At 43.1% G+C, this 20,589-nt stretch overlaps 1 protein-coding gene across 7 annotated transcripts in view; it reads right to left on the reverse strand.

Moving 5' to 3' along the window:
• The window catches only part of CHD3 (chromodomain helicase DNA binding protein 3), a 1,560,957-nt gene that overhangs the window by 50,496 nt on the left and 1,489,872 nt on the right, over positions 1–20,589 (reverse strand). For 4 of the 7 annotated variants that reach the window (XM_085639025.1, XM_085639024.1, XM_085639023.1 and 1 more), the window contains one exon: positions 18,237–18,411. In XM_085639025.1, the coding sequence (XP_085495151.1) occupies positions 18,237–18,411 (175 nt within the window). The remainder of the gene's footprint in view (positions 1–18,236; positions 18,412–20,589) is intronic. The other 3 variants (XM_085639027.1, XM_085639026.1, XM_085639021.1) reach the window with 1 other exon arrangement.

Here is a 20,589-nt window from a genome sequence, read left to right on the forward strand (position 1 = left end):
AAGATAAGAAAATGATCTGTCTCCAGTCCTGAGGGATTTTCGGAATTCTGGCCAAATAGCCATAGGCTGACTGTAAATTCCTGGAAAGGGTGGGGCATAGGCACAGATCGTCCTCCGCAGGTACACTGCTCTTTGTCATGTAAGGCTTTATGAACCAGGATCAGGGTTTTACGAAGAATCCTTTTTTTAATCAGAAGCCAGTGAAGCATTTTCAAATGCGGGGTCAGATGAGAACGTGGAGAAAGGTTGAGAAGAATTTGTGCTGCTGCATTCTGCACCACACTGGAGAAGTGTGGCTCAACGGTGATGCAGAGGTCTGGCCCGGACCAGGGTTCAATTCTCGCCTCGGCGGGTCTTGCGCTCAATTTCCCCGGACCCTATAATTCTCGCCTCGGTGCCTATTCTAATCATGGGTCCCACTCTGAAACTCTGGGCAATAGCTTGCTTAATCTCCACAATGGCCCCAAAAGCGCTAGGATGCCTGGCTTCACCTTGGGGGTGCCCAGGAGTGGGCACTTCACAGGGAAAGGCCAGGAAGGGTTCCACAGCGGTATGTGTACAGCGCCTGAGAGACCCTTTCGGGGGTGTGCTGTGCGCTATATAAATGCACTACATTTACATTTACATTCAAGTCGATGAATAAGGTAATCTGGAAGACCCAAGTAAAGTGCGTTGCCATAATCAAGTGTGGAGGTTATTAGTGCTTGAACCATCGTTTTCTTTGCCTCACCAGTTAGGAGTGGTGGGAACGTTTTCAAAGATCATAACAGCCCAAAACAAAAGCCAGCCATTTAATGAATTTGAGTTTGAAAGGGGAGGGCACCTTCCATTTAAATTCCTAAATTCTTTACTGTACTCTATTGAGGGCCAGGGACAGGAACACCCTTAGGACAGAATATCCCCCAAAAGTCTGACAAAATACGGCCAATAAACACAATCTTCATTTTGTCTGGATTACATTTTAGTTGGTTGTTGGGCAGCCAGTTAAATACATTGAGGAGGCAGGTTTTAATGGGTCCTCTATCGAATTCTTCACATTTTCACATGTGAAACGCAGCTAGGTGTCATCGGCATAAGACATTACCATTACCCCCAAAGTCTCAGCTAACACCGCCATGGGTGTAAGATAAGCATTAAGTAAAGTAGGGCTGAGTGCCAAACCTTGGGGGACTCCAACTGCTAACTCACAAATTGGAGAAGGAAAGGGAAGCGTCCACACTTCTTGCCGTCAGGAAGGAAGTCAGCCATTTCAGGGCTAAGCCACCAATCGCCAATACCTCCTCAGATGTCCTTTTACTGTATGTACATGACTTTTGTTTCCTTTGCCTATTAAATAATAAAACTTTATGAACAAAAAGCACATTAAACAAAAAGATCAAACATCGGAATCTGATCGAACAGTGTGAGGTGACTACCAAAGGCAAAAGAGCCTCATGGCGCCGTACAGCCAAGTTCATCACCTTCCCCAGGATATCCGGGGACCTCAAAGGAACATCACGACCTCCAACATAAAAGTACAGTACAGTAACTTTGAACATGAGGTTCACTACACTCTAATGCTGTCTCAGTAATATTGTCTGTGACCAGGCTACTGTCCTTCAGGGTCCACAAGTACGGAGAGAGCACATGCTCTCATCTAATTATCCCAACAATGGCCGGATCAGGTGCTGCATCAGTCCAGGGCCACATTCAAAATGAGAAACTCCTGTGATCAAATTAGTGACTGATGTGTGTGTGTGGGAGAGGGGGTGGAGGTGGGGGTGTTTTGTCACTACAGGGAGAAAGCGACAACTCAACGTTGTCCCAGGACACTGCTGTCCACCCCCACTAGGTCTCTCTCCTCTCGAGGCCAGCGCTGGTCTTCCAGGCACTCTTTAAGCCCCAATGCAGGAGTTTTTGGTCTAGGTCAGAGCAAGATGTAACCTGCTCAGGGAGGACCCAGTATGCTTCTTTTTGGAGTAGGGTAATTTTGGCTCTGGCCATACACGTCATAAATATGCAATATATATGTGCATTTAGCACTACATACATTGTGTGTCCTAATGTTATTAAAGTGTTGCACTTAAATCCATTATTGAAGTGTATTCACTGTAGAAGCAGACATTTATGTACACTGTGTGCCTTTGCATTACCAAAATGAAATGTAGTCTTTAGAGGCTGGATAAAATTATCCTCACACTATTAAAATGTATTCACTGCAGAACTTAGAAAGATTTATGTAAAGTGTGCGCTAATGTTTCATACTTGAGTTTATAATTTAGTTCTTAGTCACATTTCTATTCATTTAAAGTTCTATTAAATCTATTTAAAAGTGCAACCTGGATCTCATGCTGAATTTATGTACTGACAGGTTTCACTTATTTGTAGTAGTATGGGCACAATCAACACTTATTATTGTGCACCATAAAATTAGACGTTTAAATTGACCTCAATAGGCCTGTATTTCTTTATGTATAAAATTCTGCGTTTCCATTCTGCTTTCGTGTTTTTTTCCTCGCAGGTATGTTCACACGGTTTGTTAGTTTGAGAATAGGTGTAACACTGTATTGATGGATGAAAGTGAGCCTGAGAATAGGACCTTGACAAAGAACATGGAGAACCAGAGAGTTATTTGGCATTCTCTATTCAGTCATGTATCGAGGAGTTGCAGGTGACCAAGGACGATGTTGTTCACAGGACTGGTCTGGGAGAATCTGCTAATGTTGCAGCTCACAACGTGAGAATGGAAAGAACAGTGGAGCCCCAGATGGTATGAACAAGGGGTGTTACCCTGAAAATACGTGTGGTATTAACTGGTGTTCTCACAGGTTCAGGTTGGCCACTTTGGGAGGTACCGACCTCTATGCTTACCCCTTTGATTCTTTGCGGAGTGTGGCTTCGGCTAACATTGATTTCCCTACTCCTATAAGACTCTTGACTGAGCTTCTGAAATGCTGTTACCTTCCCACACTTCCTCAAATTTTCTCTTTTTCTGCATTTCCCCTTTTTTTTAGACTCCTTTAGATTAAATCACTTTTGATGGTTTTAGGCTTTAAATTAGATGACTTTGGATATTACTCAAGTTTGAAAAAGAGGATCGGAGACTCTTCTCCAAGCACTAGATTCTGCTGTTAATTTTCTGTATTGCTATGACAGAACTTCTTGTTGGTCTCATACTGATGTGCCTACACTTCTTTAGGCGGTTTGGCTATCCAAATGTTATTCTGTATCTTTACAGAATGGTATTGAGATTAATTTACATTAACCTACCTGCTAACTTGTAATAAAACTTTGTGACTTTATTTACTGATTCCTGCTCCTTATTGTGTAACCAAATGGGTTACCCTGTTAATCAGATGTGGTTGACTAAGTGCTAACTCCCATCGCCTCTCAGTCGACAAAGCAAAGATCCGTTGGATAGCAGTTGGCAAGAGGTTGGCCCAACTCTGGATCGCTTTGTTCACACATGTCCCAGCGGGCCATGAGCACCATCTTGGCATGCCACACCGCCATGTCCAAATTGCAAGCACTGCTAAGTTTGCTGTGTGGGATGAGAACAGCGAGAAGGTCCACTGCTCTTAAGATGCTAATATAGAGGTGCCTCTTCATCCAGATGAGCACCGATGCCCCAAAAGGAGTAGCTGAGGAAATCAGCTAAGGCTTAGTCAGGAGGGGCGAAAATAAATTGCATTCATCACTATAGTCAGTCAGTAATCATTTCACACAAGAAAGAACCACACCAGGTGAGTATAAAAGTACTTAGTATTTATTAGTACACACTGAACACTAACTTGGTCTATCTCCTACCCTGAGATATCAACTGCAAACAAGAAATACTTCAGAAATAGGCAAGTAGCATAGAAAAACACATAGCACCCAATCAGTGGGCCAATCATATAATAAAATAGTGTGCTGTGTGGAAAATACCAAAACAGGATTAGTCGCCAAGGATGGAGGACCCCAGGGGAAACATGGAACCACCAAAGGTGAGTAGCCAGGGACCTCAAGGCAAACGTCCATAGGATAACACAGGGTGAGTCGCGGTTGGAATTTTATAGTTCTAGAACCCTTTCCAAAGGACCCCGAAGGAACCACTTGGAAAAAGGAAGGTTGGAGAGCCACCCCACCCATGAATACCCGAGTAACCAGGATACCTACACCAGGGAGCCCAGATGCATAGGGATGAAGTGGTGTCGGAACCGCCCGTAGAAGCTCATGGAGGTTCGTGGAAGATCAGCAGCTACAGTCTTGTGGACCAAGCCAGTGGAACCAGGATGTGTAATCCAGATAAGAAGAACCTGAAAGCAGAGGGGACAGAGTCCAAACCACACGGAAGGGACCAGGAGGCACAGTAGCACAATACCAGCCCTTGTATGAGGTTCTTGCTGTATCACAGCGAGGTTGAAGCAGCAGCTGTGGAGCCCAGGTGATGATGCAGGATCACAGAAGCTGTCCACGAGCTGCCCAGAGCTGTCCCAGGTCAGTCGACAAGTGCAGGAAGGTCAGTGACCGGCAGGACCACCAACAAGCCTTGGAAAACGCAAACAGCAGTTTGCGGAAGAAGAGGCTGTGTTGCAGACCAGCATGATCTTTGGGACTAACCCAGCAAGGGTAAGTAAGAGCCGGCTCTAAGCACACAGGAGACCCAGGAAGAATCGATGGAGCCCCCTTGAGGACCCTCTGGCAGCAGGTACAGGGGGTCGCAGGGAAGCCTCGACAGCACACAGGAGATGAAGGCCCACGATACATAGGATGTAGGCAGGATGATATTCTTCGAGCTATGCAGTGCTGGAGGCTGTGGCTTCTTGGAGCTTGAAGATCGTTCGTGAAGAGAGGCTAATGGCCTTGGTATCTTCAAACAGACACGGTGCACAGGAAGGCGGTTCACATTGGATGGAGAGGGATTACAGTCGCCCAAATTGCAGGAAAGACTGGTCAGGCCTCTGGAGAACCAACAAACCACCACCAGTGTTACAGAGCTGGGCGATGCCCATGGGACAAAAGAATCAGCAAACCAGTTGTCGATGTAGAGGTGCCTGAAGATGCAGGGAAGTGACTCCTTCACTCCAGGGGAAATTCCTTCTGACTGGGATGCAGGCTGAGTCCTTGGCGACTCGGAGGATGCAAGGCCACAAAGTTGCAGATCTTGAGGAAGCACAAGGACGATGATGCAGCAGGAATCTTCCTACCTGATCAGTCTTGTCTTTGGTGCTGGCTTGAAGGACAGCAGAGTTCCAGTGTCCACCAACAGAAGAATCTATGGACAGTCTACAGATGACAGGCAGTCCGATCTAGAAGTTGTTGTCGGGACAAATCAAACTACCCACCCTCAGGGGAGCCCTCAAGTAACCCGAAAAAAGGGAAGCACCTCTTCTCTGGTGACCACCTATCAGAGAGGGGCAGGGACGCTACTCAGCTGTCCTAGCCAGTCAGGTGCTCCCAGTGGCCAAGATTCAACATGGGAGAATCAAGTGGCCACCTGGAGGAGCTCTGGGCACCTCCCTAGGGAGCAGCTTGACAGAGGGGTGGGTACTCCTCTATCTTTTGTGTGGTTTCATGCCAGAGCAGAAGTCTAGGACTCCTGAACTGGGAAAAACTGGTTTATGCATGGATGGCAATAAATGTGCCCTTCAATGCAGTCTGGTGATGCTCGGAAGCGCCACCACCCTACCTAATTCTAAAGGAGAGGTGGTCACACCTCTCCTTCAAAGGAAGGCCTTTGTTCAGCTTCCTCTGCCCAAGTTAAGCTCATCAGAAAGGCGGCAGAACACTGTCTAGGGTTGGCAGCAGTGCAGGCTGGCAGTCAGACCCTGTAAGGCCACAAATTTAGGTATTGGTGGGTCCTCTAAAGAGCCCCCAGTACATGGTATTGTGGAACTAACACTGGAATCGGTCTAGTTGCAGATTCCAACATGTTTGATACCAAACATGACCAGGTATGGGGCAGCCATTATGTAGTTGGGCATCTCGACTTGCCAGTGCCCACTACATACCTTATAATGGCTTTCCAGCACTTACAAAGCCCAGAGAATGGAGTACAGGTTTGTAGGGATACTTCTGCTTGTGCAGGGGTACCCACACACTTAGAAACATGCACCCTGTCCTTAGACTGAAGGGCCTACCTTAGGGGTGACTTATAGGTTAAAAATGCAGTGACCGGGATATAAGGGAAACCATATATCTAAAGTGAAAGGTACAAGCACCATTTCACGAGGACTGCAAAGCCAGTTCTGCAGATCCAAGTTGCATGGGCTCCCATAGGAGGCATAATACATGGATATTGATCTGGATAAAGAGATTCAGAGAGTTCATAGAGACCCCTTCAAGATTCACCCCGCGAGAAAAGCCCCAAGCAAAATCTTGATAAACTTCCTTTCCTATGCAGTTAAGGAATTGTTTTGGGGAGAGCTTTAAAAGAAACTGCACTACAATGTGATGCGATTGAATATCAAATCAGGTCGGATCTCAGAAAGAGAACTGCGCAGAGGCAGTGGGACTTGGGAACTAGAATGCCGGAGCTGAGAAGTCGGGGAGCCCAGGTCCAAATTAAATTTCCGGCCATGTTAAAAATAATGTGGCAAAATAAGATGTATAATTTTAGCTCCCCTGAGGAAGTAGATGTCTTTGTGGCACAAATGAAGCAGTAGAGTAGACCTAGACCAGCTTAAACATAGAAACGTATGGAAACAGAAAATAATAATATATATACAATAAAAAAATATATATATAAAAAAAAATCACATTAGGGAGACGGTAGATGGGCAGGGGACAGTAGAAGTGCAGTCTGGACAATAGAGGGATACACATAATAAAAAACAAATTAGAAAAAAACATCTCTACATATATACAGATGAATATTCATATGCATACAAAACCAGACAAAAAGATTAGTGAATTTGGAAATAGCATAAACATAGTTGGGTGGGTTTGTTTTAGGAGCGGATGCCTCGTGCTGCAAGGGGAGGGTCCCGAAAGGCGATTTTTAATCGCTAAGGAGATAGCAGGAGGGTTCCTCATGAAGGGTGGGGTGGGGGGAGCACAGGTTGTTGGGAGCAAGGGGAAAAAACCCAAAAAAAACTAGTCCTCATACAAGTCCTAAAAATTTTAGAGTTGCGAAGAAAGAGCCTAGGGTGATGCAAAGATGAACAGGTTAAATAAAGTTAAAATGATAACATGGAATGTAAATGGGTTGAGGAGTAGGAGTAAGATGTCCAGGGTCATTGAATTTCTGAAGTATAGTGATGCACATCTCTGTTTCTTAGAGGAGACCCATTTAGAGTCCCAGGAGTGCAAACAGGAGTTCAGTAAGGTGAAATGGATCCAGGAGGTGCTCTGCTCCGACCAAAGAGGAAGTACTAGGGGAGTGGCATTGATCATAAGGTGCAATGCAGGTATAAATGTCATAAAACAAGAGACAGATCAGTCAGGGAGATGGTTGGTGGCCACTTTGACAGTTCGGGGTACACCCCTATTATGTGTCGCATATTATGGCCCGAATGAAGATAATCCTGGGGCACTTCTGAAATTTGAGGCCAGTCTGTTGAATACCACTATACCAATAATAATAGGGGGGGACTTCAATCTGGTTTTAAACAAAGAGATGGATCGTACCTCTAAAGTTAAATACAATAGTCCGCCTAAAACGTCTGCGGCGTTAACAAATATAATTAAAGATTTTAATTTACTCGATATATGGAGAAGCAAGAATGGGGAAACTAGGGATTTTACGTTTTACAGTAAAAAGTATAAGCATTATTCAAGAATTGATTTCTTTCTTGTAGACCAGGTACTATTTTCAGAAGTCGAGGAAATAAATCATATTCCAGCTATCTTATCAGACCACTCGGCAGTAGTGCTGACTTTGGGGCTTAAGCAAAGAGAGATACAAAAAAGGTGGACTTTAGATAGGACCATGTTTTTGGACGACGGAGTGATAATGAAGATTTGTGACAAAACGGATGAGTATTTTAAGCTTAATATCAGCACAGCTAAGGCTCAGACAGTGTGGGAGACTTTTAAAACCTATATAAGGGTGATGCTTACATCTATAGCGGTAGGAAGAAAGAGAGCTCTGACAAATGAAGAAGCAGATAGGATAAGCAAGATTAAGGAAAAAGAAACAGAATTACAGAAAGCATCTATGGAGACCCGGGGTATAGCACCATGTTTGGAGAAAGAGTTGGAAAATTTGCGGGCCGAGTTTCAAGCCAATCTAGATAGGAAGCTTTCCGATAGGTGGAAAGTTAGCAAGTTACAGCATTTTGCTTACGGAGAGAAATGCGGTCCTCTATTAGCATGGAAGGCGAGAATGGATAGGGCAAGGAATTTGATAAAAAACTTAATTCAAAGAGGTTCAGGAAGCATAATTCATGAGGATGATGATGATGATAAAATTCGTGATGAAGCCAGAACCTTTATGAATGATCTGTATAAGGAGGATATTGGACTGGTGCAAGGGGTAGCCCAGGAGTGGTTAAAATTAACTGCCCTCCCTCAGTTGACTGAAGAACACCGGGTTTCTTTGCAAGCTAGCATTTCTGAAGAAGAAGTCAGAGTACAATGTAAACAAATGGTCAAGGGAAAAGCTGCAGGCCCGGATGGGCTGCCAATTGAGTTTTATACAGGTATTTTGGATATTGTGGCACCAATTTTAAAAGATTTTTTAATAAAATTTATATTGGGGCGGGGAGATATTCCAGGTTCGTGGGCGGAAGCCACGGTGACTCTGATCCTAAAACCTAACAAAGACCCACAGTTGATAGAGTCTTATAGACTAATAACCTTATTAAACTCAGATTATAAGGTTTTTGCAGGCATATTAGCAGCGAGGGTGGCAAAGGTTATAAAGGCTGTAGTCCACTCTGATCAGAGAGGTTTTAAACCAGGGAGGCAGCTAAATGAGCTTACCTTCCAGGTAATAGGGGCCATAGATATGGCAGAAGTTAAGAGGGCTCCCCTGACGATAGTAGCAATAGATGCTGCAAAAGCTTTTGACCAGGTTAACTGGGTATATCGCTGGGAAACATTAAAAAGTTTTGGTTTCCCTAACAACTTTGTTCAGGCGATTAAGAGTCTGTATTCTGGCCCTAAAGCTAAGGTCTTGGTAAACGGTGTCCTGACTGATTGGTTCAATATCTCGAGGGGCACCAGGCAGGGGTGCCCTTTGTCACCACTCTTATTTAATCTGTATATAGAGCCGTTTGTTAGCTGGCTTAGGATGGATCCTGTTATTCATCCCTTTAAAATGGGAGAGCTTGAACTAAAGCTCACTCTATAGGCAGATGATCTGCTTCTGTATACAACAAACCCAACAGAGGCTATCCCTCGGCTAATTGAGAAGGCAGAGAGATATGGTGAAGTTTCAGGGTACAAAATTAATAAAGAGGAAACCGAATTAATAGAATGGAATCAAGCAAAAGGAAGCCAGGGGGTAAAGAGCAAAATGAGGTATTTAGGGGTTCAGTTAGTGCAGAAACTTGAGGACATTCCCAATGTAAACCGGAGGAGGGTTTCTAAAGAGGTTGCCAGTCTACTTACACGTTGGGCAAATCTCCCTCTAAACATCTATGGGAGGGTTAACCTTGTAAAAATGATAATCTTGCCAAAAATTACCTTTCTATATAATTCAATCCCATTGTTATTTAGGACAGAAGACATAGCTAAATTAAAAGACAGAATAGGTACTTTTATTTGGGCAACGAAGAGTCCTAGAATAGCTTGGAAAAAACTAAGAAGAAACTTTAGGATGTTGGCCAGTAAAACTGATTCATCTTCATTAGGCTTATTGTTTGAGGCCATGTTAAAAGATGTGGTGCAAGGGCAGGAATTTTTCTTATATAAGTATGGAGATCCGAAGTTTTACAAAAAAGATAGATTAAAGATCTTGGGGGCTGCCTTAAAGACTTGGATGTATATAAGAAGGATGAAAATTCCATACTATGCGGTACGGGCCCCAGTCTGGGACTCCCCCGGTAACCCGGAATGCTTACAAGACCAATTGAGTCAGCCTCTTAAAATGGGGGGTATAAAATGTTGGGGCGACCTGCAAGAGGACTGTAAGCTTATGAGTTGGGAGGCGCTCTGCAGGTTAACCCGAGGAACCTGGACGAGGTTTAAGTTTTATCAGATTTCATCCTGGTGGGCGACGCAGAACTGGCAGAAGGAGGAGGAGGTAAACTCGAAAGTGGAACTTTTTCACAGGTGAAAAAGTTCTGAAATGTCCCTTGAGGACCTGCTTGATGATTCTTGCAGACCAGAGAGAGGGTGATTTATCTGATCTCCTAAAGCAAGATATTGCTGCTAAGTGTACTTTTATAGCTGAATGTACAAGGCCAGATTTTGCTAGTTGTAGAAGATATGGCAAGATCTGCTCTGGTGTTGAGGAGAACAGATGTAAACCTTTGTCTTGGCACCATATACAGAAACATTTCCGTTTGAGTTTATATGATTTGTTAGTGGAATCCACTCAAGCTTTACTGAGGATTTCTGTTCAATCTCTGGGGATAGCTAAGGTTTCGAGCTTGTGGAACTCAGTAGCCAGGCCAACAAATGTAGAGAAATCGGATTGGGATGAAGTACCTGGGTCCCTGTTCATCGAGAATAACGTTGGAGTGGGTGTCAGTGGAATGTGATGATGTTCGGAGGGGAGAAAAAGCTCTGTAAACCACAATTGGCTGGGCCATTTTGAAGCAATGAGGATTCACCTGCATGGTTCTCTTTTCATTTTTATGAGTATCCTCGGCATTAAAGGAAATGGGGAAAAAGCATAAGCCAATATTTTTGACCATCAAATCAAAAAGGCGTTCCCCCATGATCCTTTCTGGGGATGCCAGCTTGCGTAGTATCAGTATTTCTTGTTGGTCTTGCTCGCAAATAGATCGAGATGTGCCGTGCCCCAGAAAATGAAAATGTTTTGTAGAATCCGGTAATCGAGTTCCTAGTCATGACAATTGGAGGTTAGTTTGCCCAAACTCTCCGCTAGTCCATTGGAGACTGCTGGTACGTGTTCCGCTCTCGATGTTACATTGTTCTGTAATGGCCAATTCCAAATTGTTTTTGCATAATGTGATAGAGCAGTTGATCTTGTTCCTACCTGCTTGTTTAGGTCGTGTTGTCTGTACAGGTAAGTATGGCTGAGCCTGCAATTCTGGGGAGGAACGAGAACAGAGCCTTTAATTCCTGTAGATTTACATACATCCTCTTTTTGGAGGGGGTTAATATCCCACTGACTGAGAGATTCTGAAGACAGGTACCCCAACCTTCCAGGGACGCATCTGTGGTGATGACGAAGCATGCTGCCCAAGAGAGGAAAGTCATTACCTGTGAGACATTGTGTGCCACTTTCCACCATTGCATTGTCATGACCATTATCTGGTTTATCAGGATTATATCATTGACTGACCCCTGAATTTGCACCCACTGCTTGTCGAGCTCTTTGAGCAAAGGATGCATGCTTAGTCTGAAATTTGGGATCAAGAGAATGCAGAAGGATAGCATTCTCAGAAGTGACGTGCACTGGCAGACCGAAAGGGACTTTCTTTCGCAGAGCCTTCAGGCTAATTGTTGGATTTTGTTCTGCCGTTCCAGGGAGATGAAAGACCTGTTTCTCTTAGTGTCTAAGACTGCTCCTAGAATCGTTGTTGTGGTTTTCGGATTGAGAAATGATTTTTGTAGATTTGGTGTCAGATCCAGTTTTTTTAATATGGAGAGGCATAGTGCAGTATGCGCTGTGGCTTGTTGGAGCGAAGGTGCTCTTATTGGCCAATCGTCTAAATATGGGAAAACCTAAATTCCTTTTTGTCTTAGATGAGCTGCAACAAGGGACATACATTCGGTGAAAATATGTAGGGCTGGCCTTAAACAGAAAGAGAGCACTTTGAACTGGTAGTGTGTGCTGGCTACTTGGAAGCGTAGGTATTGTTGATGTTTGGGATGAATCAGGACATGAAATATGTCTTGAAGGTCGAGGGCTGTCATGTGGTCCTTGTGGTTGAGAAAGGGTAAAGTGTCCTGTAGAGTGACCATGCAAAACAACAGTTTTTTCAAGTATTTGGTTAGTTGGTAAAGATCGAAGATGGGGGCCAGTCTCCTGAACTTTTCCCGACAAGGAAGATACGAGAATAGAGGCTGATGCCCCTCTGGGACTTTGGGACCTTCTCTTTCGCACCTTTTTTTAAAAATGACAGCAACTTCTATCAGTAGTTGTTTTAGATGGGGAAATGTTATTCTTTTGGGTGGGACATTTGGTGGTTTGTTGGTGAATGCAAGGGTATGTCCCAAGCTATGATGTCCAGGACCCATTTGTCCAATGTTATATTGGACAATTGGTGGAGGTAATGGGAAAGACGACCCCTAGATGTTCCATAAGATTGGGTGAAGTAGCCGGCACTAGTGTAAGATCATTGCTTTCTAGGAGCATCTCATGCCCGGATGGGCTGTTTTCCTCTTGGTAGCTGTTTGTAAGCTGCTGAAGGTGGTTGTCTGTACTGTTGTGTATACTGCGGCCGGTATTGTCCTTGATAAGGCTGCTTTTAATGCCTAAAATTTTGGAATCCTTCTCTGTAAGGGCTGTCTTCGAATGTGTAATGTTCCTTGGGACAAGCCTTAATTTCATGGAGAGCATCAGCGATATGTTTTCCAAACAATGCTTATCCATCATTAGGCATATCCAAGATTTTAGTTTGGTCCTCTAGTCCAATCGATATTGCTTTCAGCCAGCCCTGTCTCCAAAGAACTGCAGCCACTGCTAGTTGGCATAATTCGGTTGAGGAGATATCAATGGCGCAGTAAATTATCTCGCCGGAAGCTCGTTCGCCCTGCAGGAGAATCTTCTTGGTGTCCGATTTAACATCCTTTGGTAGCAGGTCGACATATTGTGCCATATCGGACCACATTTGTCTGTCAGATCTTGCTAGAATATCTAGGAAATTCGCTGCTCATACGGTTTTTACTGCCATGCTAGAGAACGTTCGCCAATGCTGTCAAGGTGACGTCCATCCCTATCTGGTGGTGTTGTGATAGGGATGGAAGGATTCCTGGAGGGCCTCTGGGCTGCTTGACTGATGACAGAGTTTGGTTTGGGCTATCCGACAAGGCATGCTGGCGCATCATCTGGTGCCTTATATTTTGTATCTAATCTGGGCATAACTGCCGCCACCGTAGCTGTAGTATAGGTTCTTTAAAATCATAAAGAAAACAGTCTGCCTGTTTGATGGTGAACATCAACTGAAAAAGTTTTGCTGCCCTCTCCATAATGTAATGGAAGCCACCTACATCGTCTGCTGGCGAATCCACTGCGGGTGAAACTGGTGGAGATGATGTTGGTATTAGGTAGTTATCCCACTCAAAAGCAGTGGATGCCTGATATCAGATGTATCCTTCTCCTACCTGATCACCATCTGAAGTTACACGGTCATGTACTGGCAGATCTGCCAATGGTACAGATGATAGGGGAGTGCCTGGAAAATGTAATGTATGTGGACGATGAGGTGGTGTTTGTTGTGGAAACGTTATTGGCGGTTGTAACAGTGGAGTAGGTGCGGATGTAGCTAGTTCAGGAAACTTCTAATAATAATTCTGCAGCATGTTTTGGAGGTTGGTAACTGAATCCAATGGCATTCGGACTGATTGATTCTGTTGACCTTGTGGCATATTTGCCGGGCACTGCTGCGTATAGTTCTCTTCTTCATATTATTAATCTTCATCATAGTCCTGGAATTTTCCTTGCAATTCTGAAGGACTACGACCAACCCTTAACAGGCTACCATCTTCCGATTCCTCATCCAGTAAATGGGTCGGTACAAATGGTGACATTTTACTTGGAGATGTGTGAATTGGAAGGAGCACATCAGTGGTAGGACTTCCAGGGTGTGACAGATTTGACACCGGCATCAGAGGTGTTAAAGGTGCTGCTGAGGAGAACAAAATTTGAGTCTCCGTAGATGATAACTCCTTTGTTGACGAGGATTTCTGTGCTTTTTCAGGTAGAATAGACTTCTTTGTCAAAACTGCTTTTGACAGTGTCTTCGTCGTCAACATTGTCGTCAATGGTGTTCTCGTCGACGAGGGTTTTGGCAATGGATCCATCAACGTGGCTGTCTATGTTAACAGGATTGCTTCCTTCATCGTTGATGATTTTGTCAACAAGGGCTTCGATGAGTGCTTCGTCGACGGGGCCGAAGACAGTGGAGTCATCTTCGTTGTCGATGTCGCAGTCAATAGTAACCTGTTAGATACTATGGTCGACGGCACGGCTGGCAACGACGCCATTATCATTGGTGAAACACCTGAAGAGAAGATAGACATCAAGGTTTTAGATGTCATCGACAAGAGCATCATCAACGATGGTGAAGAATTGGAAAAAATGCTTATTTTTCGAAAGAAAGCGCTCCTGTCGTCAACGGAAGGGATTTTGAAGACCTTTTGACAGACACATTTTTTTTTACCAATGTAGTTGTAGGTTCTGATGAAACCTTTGAAGAAGGTCTCTGTGGAAATTTCACGTGAGACTTTTGAAAATGTTCAGATGTCCTTGTCAGAGGATCTTTCCCTTTTATGAGATATGCCAGAGCTTTGAGAGTCATCGTTCTCTTCCTCAGAGATAGGGTGTTTTCCTTTGTTTTAAGCCTCTGTAATCAAAACAGTAATTTTTTCTCTCTGTCTTTGAGGGTTTTCTGGGAGAAAGTGTGTTAAATTTTATAATCCTTAATTGTGTGATCAGGATAGTGGCAATAAATGCACTTTTCATGGGGTTCATCAAAGTGCACTCTCTTCTTGCCACAAGTGTTACAAGGCTTGAATAATCCTTTTTTCGAATGTTCTAACATGGTCAGAATGTCCATATACAAAGAGAAATATATATTTAATCTTGAGAGTAGTTTGTTTGAAGGATAAGCTGAGCAGAGCTCAGGGAGACTCATCACACACATATGGTAGATAATTTGAGGGACTCAGCCTCTGTGGGGAGTGTTCTAGAGGGAAACATCCTTTACCACAAAACCATTACAACGCTGTATGGTTACATCGTGGTTTTAACAATGAAAGTCGTTATATCGACTTGCACTGGAGGGCGCTCTAGACTAAGGAATAGTGTGAATTACTATTCCAACACCTTCCCTACTGTACGTAGACTGGAGTTGGAATAGTAATTCACACTATTCCAAAGTCCAGCGCCCTCCACAGCGCAAGTCGATGTAATGACTTGCGTTGTTAAAACCGCGATGTAACATACCGCGTTGTGATGGTACGTGTTGTATCATCATACAGCCGTTCTAGAGAGCTGCTGATTTGTTATAAGTCAAGTGTGGTCCTTTCTTAAAAAAACAACTCAGAAAGGCTGTTAAATTGATTGTTCATTTCTAATATGGCCTATGATAGTTATACATACTGCTTTATCAAGGTACCGTGGGAGTCCCACTCTGACGACGGGGAATGATTCAGGCAATACTGGATAGCCCTTGTTATTTTACAAAGTATTGGGATTAAATGTGTTTCCATGCCTTTGTGTGGTAAAACGTCATCATAAGAAGACTCTTACTAATTCTCTATGAGTGGTATTCATTAATGCACGAGATCCAGAGCCCAATCTGAAATAACACATTTTCAACAACAATTCCAAACTGAAAGCAATTTTAGCAGGAAAGCATTCTATGAGAAGCCATTTTTCTGTGTGCAACAGTGCAAAAAAAAAAAACCTTTCAAAACTACATTTCGCTGAAAGCATCAGTCCTTAATAATGACCAACCAACTGCCTGACCGAAGCCGCGGCGAACGATCAGGAGATTCATCTTCCTGAATTCGTAAAGCTGTCTGCAAGGTCAGTTCTGCACTCTGTTTTACAACCCAGCTTAGAGAAAACATTTTCCTTTTTATTTTTCAGTTTTAAACATGGAAAAAACAATGGTGTTTTCAGTCACATGTACAGTATGATTGATTTGTCAAATTGGCTGCGATTTCCAAAACCAAAAAAAAGATTCATAATGTCACTTGCGTCTTTTCTTTATTTTGGTGGTTTATTCAAATGCAAATATATGTTGCAATAACGATGCTTGAGATTTTACAGCAATGCAATATATTCCACTACGGTTAACTGATTTCTGACACTATTCCAAAATGCAAAACTGATCCTGGCACTTTAAGAATCCTATCCTTGAAGATTCTCTATCCCATAACGCCCCCATTATTTCCATCAGGAATCAATCAGTTCACATAAAGTATAACAGGAAAACAAATTTAATAGGAACCCAATTTAAACTATGATGCTGCAACATGTAAAGACTAGGAGGACATTTGTGAATTGAAGAACAAGTTACTTACCTTTGGTAACGAATTATCTGGTAGAGACAATATCTAGCTGCAGATTCCTTACCTTTGAATTTCCCAGGCATCAGACTGGATCCAGAAACGTTTGCGTGAGCAGTACCCCTGGATGCCAACAGATGGCTTTGTTTGGGTCTGCATGGCGTTGTCAGCATCATTGGCACCGGAAGTGATGTTGCGGTCACCTATATAGGTGCCATCAACGCACAAGGAGGTCAGTTATTTTCCACGCCAGGAGCACACAGTATTGAAGTAAACTTACTAGTTTGTGTCCAAAACTAGGGCCTTGAAAGGGGGAACAGCCCTAGACCTAGAAATATGTCTGTAAAGTGGGGAGGCATGGATTGGTCTGTAAGGAATCTGTAGCTAGATATTGTCTTTACCAGAAAATGCGTTACCGAAAGTAAGTAACTTGTTCATTTGATAGAGACTTCTAGCTGCAGTTCCTTACCTTTGAATTGATACCCAAGCCATACCATCCTGGCGGTGGGCTGTGGACAAATTGCTATACTAAGCAGTCCTGCAGGACCGAACGGGCAAAATGCCTGTCCCTGTGGCCCTGATTGTCTAGGCAGTAGTGTTTGGTAAGCATGTGCGAGGACGCCCATGTTGCTACTTGGCAGATGTCCAGGACTGGAACTACATGACCTAATCCCATGGCCGCGGCTTTTCCTCTGGTGGAATGGCTCGTAAGCCGTCAGAAGGCTGGTTTTTAGCCAGGGCATAACAGACCTTGACACAGAAAACGACCTAGTGCGAAATGGTCCGTTTCTAAATGGCCTGACATTTTTTAGCTTTTGCATATCCGACAAAGAGTTAGATGTCCACCTGGAACTCTTTTGTGCGGTCAAGGTAGAACAACAACGCTCTTTTTAGGTCCAGACAGTGGAGTCGGACTTCCTCTTTTGAGAGATGTGGAGGAGCATAAAAAGCAGGTAAGGTGACCAACTGCCCCAAATGGAATGGGGCCACCACATTTGGTAGGAAAGAGGCCTGGGTGCAAAGCACAACATTGCCTTAAATACCATAAGATAGGGAGGCTTTAATGACAAAGCTTTCAGCTTACTCACCATCCGGGCAGATGTTATTGCCACCAGTAAAGCAGTCTTGATGGTAAGCAGCTGGAGGGCACAATTGTGTAGTGGTTCAAAAGATGATCACATGAGATAAGTGAGAACCAGTACAACCAAAAGCATTGTTTTTGCTCTTGGCTGCCATTGCAACAAAGGAATCTGGAGTAGGGTTCCCTTTACGGAATTTTGTATTTTATTTTTGCTCTCTACTCTATTTTCTAAGCATCTTTTCACTGTTCTGAGCAACGGGATCATTAAAGGCAAGTTGTTCATCTGCGGAAAGACTTTAAAATTTAAGGATAAAGACTGGTCTGTTCACTTTAAGATTACCGAAGAGCCTAGCTCGGCCATTACAGCACATTCATAAGTAATTAATCAAATCAAGTATAACTGCCACCAGTGATGCAGTCTGAGGGGGCAATACATGATCAAGGTGACAGGAATGTTCAGATACCATGTCCATCATCATTAGAGTAAATGCAAGGTTAAATATCTTGCCTACACCTGAAACATCTGTGATTGAAAGTATCACACCACAAGAATTAAAATGTATTTACTCAGCAGGGTTTTCCTTTAACCCCTTCAAATGGACACTGCCTCAAATGAATGTCTTAAGTATTTAAATGTTCATCTCATTTTATCTTGGATACCATCCCTTCTGTAAAGCCAACACTCACTGCCTGTCCTAGAGTTCAGCAGACTTAGGCTACATACTTTCTATACCTGATACACAAGACGTTGAGAACAAACTACCGAGTGGCACTCTCACGCAATCTCCAAACAGTGTTTCTCTTTTTCGGCATGAATCTCTCTGACAAGGGGGAGCACAACTGCCTCTAGCGAAATCTGAACTTAAAATATATTTACCGGTGCTGTCTGCATTTCATTTCCTTTGCTGGCAAGGCGACTGAGGATACTCCGCTCAGACATCTGGAGACGGGCAGCGATTGGCGGGATCCGGGAAAGAGTAGCAGGTAAGCGCGTCACATCAGCCTTCATGTCACTCAGTAGTTCCTCCAGTTGGTTCAGAACTGGCAGTATTCCCATAAAAATAAAAGATACAGAAAAATGTCATGTTGCAGTTCAGAAACAGAGAATATGTTGGAGGTGGAAAGGAAAAAGTTACTTAACCTGTATGAGTCAGTTTGTGGCCTTTTGTGGTGTGGATTCACATGTTTTGTATTCTTCTGCCATCTACTGTTGGGCTCTCACATTACAATATATTTTTTTTAACATTTCAAGTTACAGGATGCTGTGTGACTCCTCTCTTAGTCCACAGTGTGCATGGGCACAGAATCTCCACCTTTAGACTTTTTTTCGTAAAGTGGGTGAAAGATGAGAGTAGTGCAGCGCTTCCCAGACATTTTACAATCATGACCACCTTTCTGACTCCTCCCTTAGTCCACAGTGTGCATGGGCACAGACTCCACCTTTAGACTGTTTTTCACACAGCGGGTGAAAGATTAGATTGGAGAGTACAGCAGTGCTTCCCAGAAATTTTAGAACCTTGGCCAGCTTTTAGAACTACAAACTTTCGCAAATCATCTAGCTTTAACAGATATGAGTCAGGGCAATTTTTTAATGTAATAGTAGACATGAATTCAATAATCTGTGAATTACCAAAATAACAAACTCTTTACAATGTTTTGCCTTCCTCTTCAAGGGCAATTGTTTGTAAATGTCACAACCTTGGCTATGCCATTCAATATGCCTTTGTCACACTGTGGCCAAGTGGAAAATGGTGAACTGCACTCAAGTAGGAACACTTTTCAGAGTGGGGTGCTAATCTTTCGCATCTGTTCACTAAAATCACATGGCTTCTGAAAAATCATGGTGTTAATACAAGTGATTTTAGCAAATATGAAAATCCCTTCTGCAGCAGAGTATGGAGCCTTAGATTCATTTTTGTGCTAAAACGAGGCCTAGTAGTACATTTTGGTTTTGGACTGTGGATCTTTACATGAGAACTAGATTACATTACATAAGGTCACATTTATTTAATTTTACGCAAGGAGATTAAGTCATTTGACCAGAGTCAAAACCTGGATCTAAACTTGGTTCCCCAGATACAAAGTCTGCACCTCTGGCCATTAGCCACATCCATATTTCTCAATTTATGTATGAAAGTCATACACACGTGGGATGATTGTGTATGATCACATATAGTGCACACATTCTCTTTTGAGATGGCTTTGAGAAGCAAAAAAGTCATCAACAAAAAATACTGGAAGGTTCACCCAGAGTCTTGCTTGGGAATACTTGCAAGGGTTTGGTTTAAAACTGGACTTAGGGACAAGTTTAGCACCTTTGCACCAGTGGTGCTGGAACTATTTTTATAGTAGTGGTGCTGACATAAAGGTTACATCACCGAAGTCATAGGAAATGTGAAAAATCCTAGCTTCACACAAAGTAGTCAGCAGGATAGTGGTGAGAGTGTATTACGTAGCTAGTGGTGCATTTTAGAGCACACTTTTGCAAAAGTATCACTAAACCATCTTGTGGTAGGGCACTGCCATTTACAGACAGCTTATTTTCATTTTACTGATAAAACCATATAGCACACAAATGATAATGTGTGGTAATCGGGTTTCAGTGAATATTTATCATTTGTGCATCACCAAGTACAAAGAAAAGTGTCTTGATTTGTTTTGATCCTTTTAAAATCTGTTTCCATCACACATTTCGAATGACAAAAAATGTACTTCATTTTTACTTTCTTAACTGATGATGTATTCTGAAATATGAGTACAGTTTATTTACAGGTATTTACATTTTGGTATGTGTTACAAAACAAAAGGCACTCTAGAGCCTTTCTTTTCAGACATCCATTACCCCAGCAAGACTGTCACATGTTAAAAGAAAAAGCAGCAATGTGTTAGAAGTAGCCTGACATTTGACCTCTGTCCTTGAAGCACAGCCGATGATTCTAGATGATTACAAAATGTAAAGGTATCTTTGGCGACTCACCAGAAATCGACTGACAGCTTATCAGTTGAGGCGCCCTGTGCACTGTAATCAGTCAATTGGTCTATATTCATTAAGAAAAATGAGCAATCACTGAAGGGAGGCTGCATGAATGTATAGATATATTTATGTATATATGTATGTGTGCATGTGAATCAACAACACTACAGGCCACAAACAGATGCTTATAGGGTAAGTAACATTTTCGAATTGTAGCATGCGTGGTTGTAGATACATCTGCTTTGTATCAACCGAA

This window comes from Triturus cristatus, chromosome 12 (genome assembly GCF_964204655.1).
Source record: "Triturus cristatus chromosome 12, aTriCri1.1, whole genome shotgun sequence".
NCBI classification, from domain to species: Eukaryota; Metazoa; Chordata; class Amphibia; order Caudata; family Salamandridae; genus Triturus; species Triturus cristatus.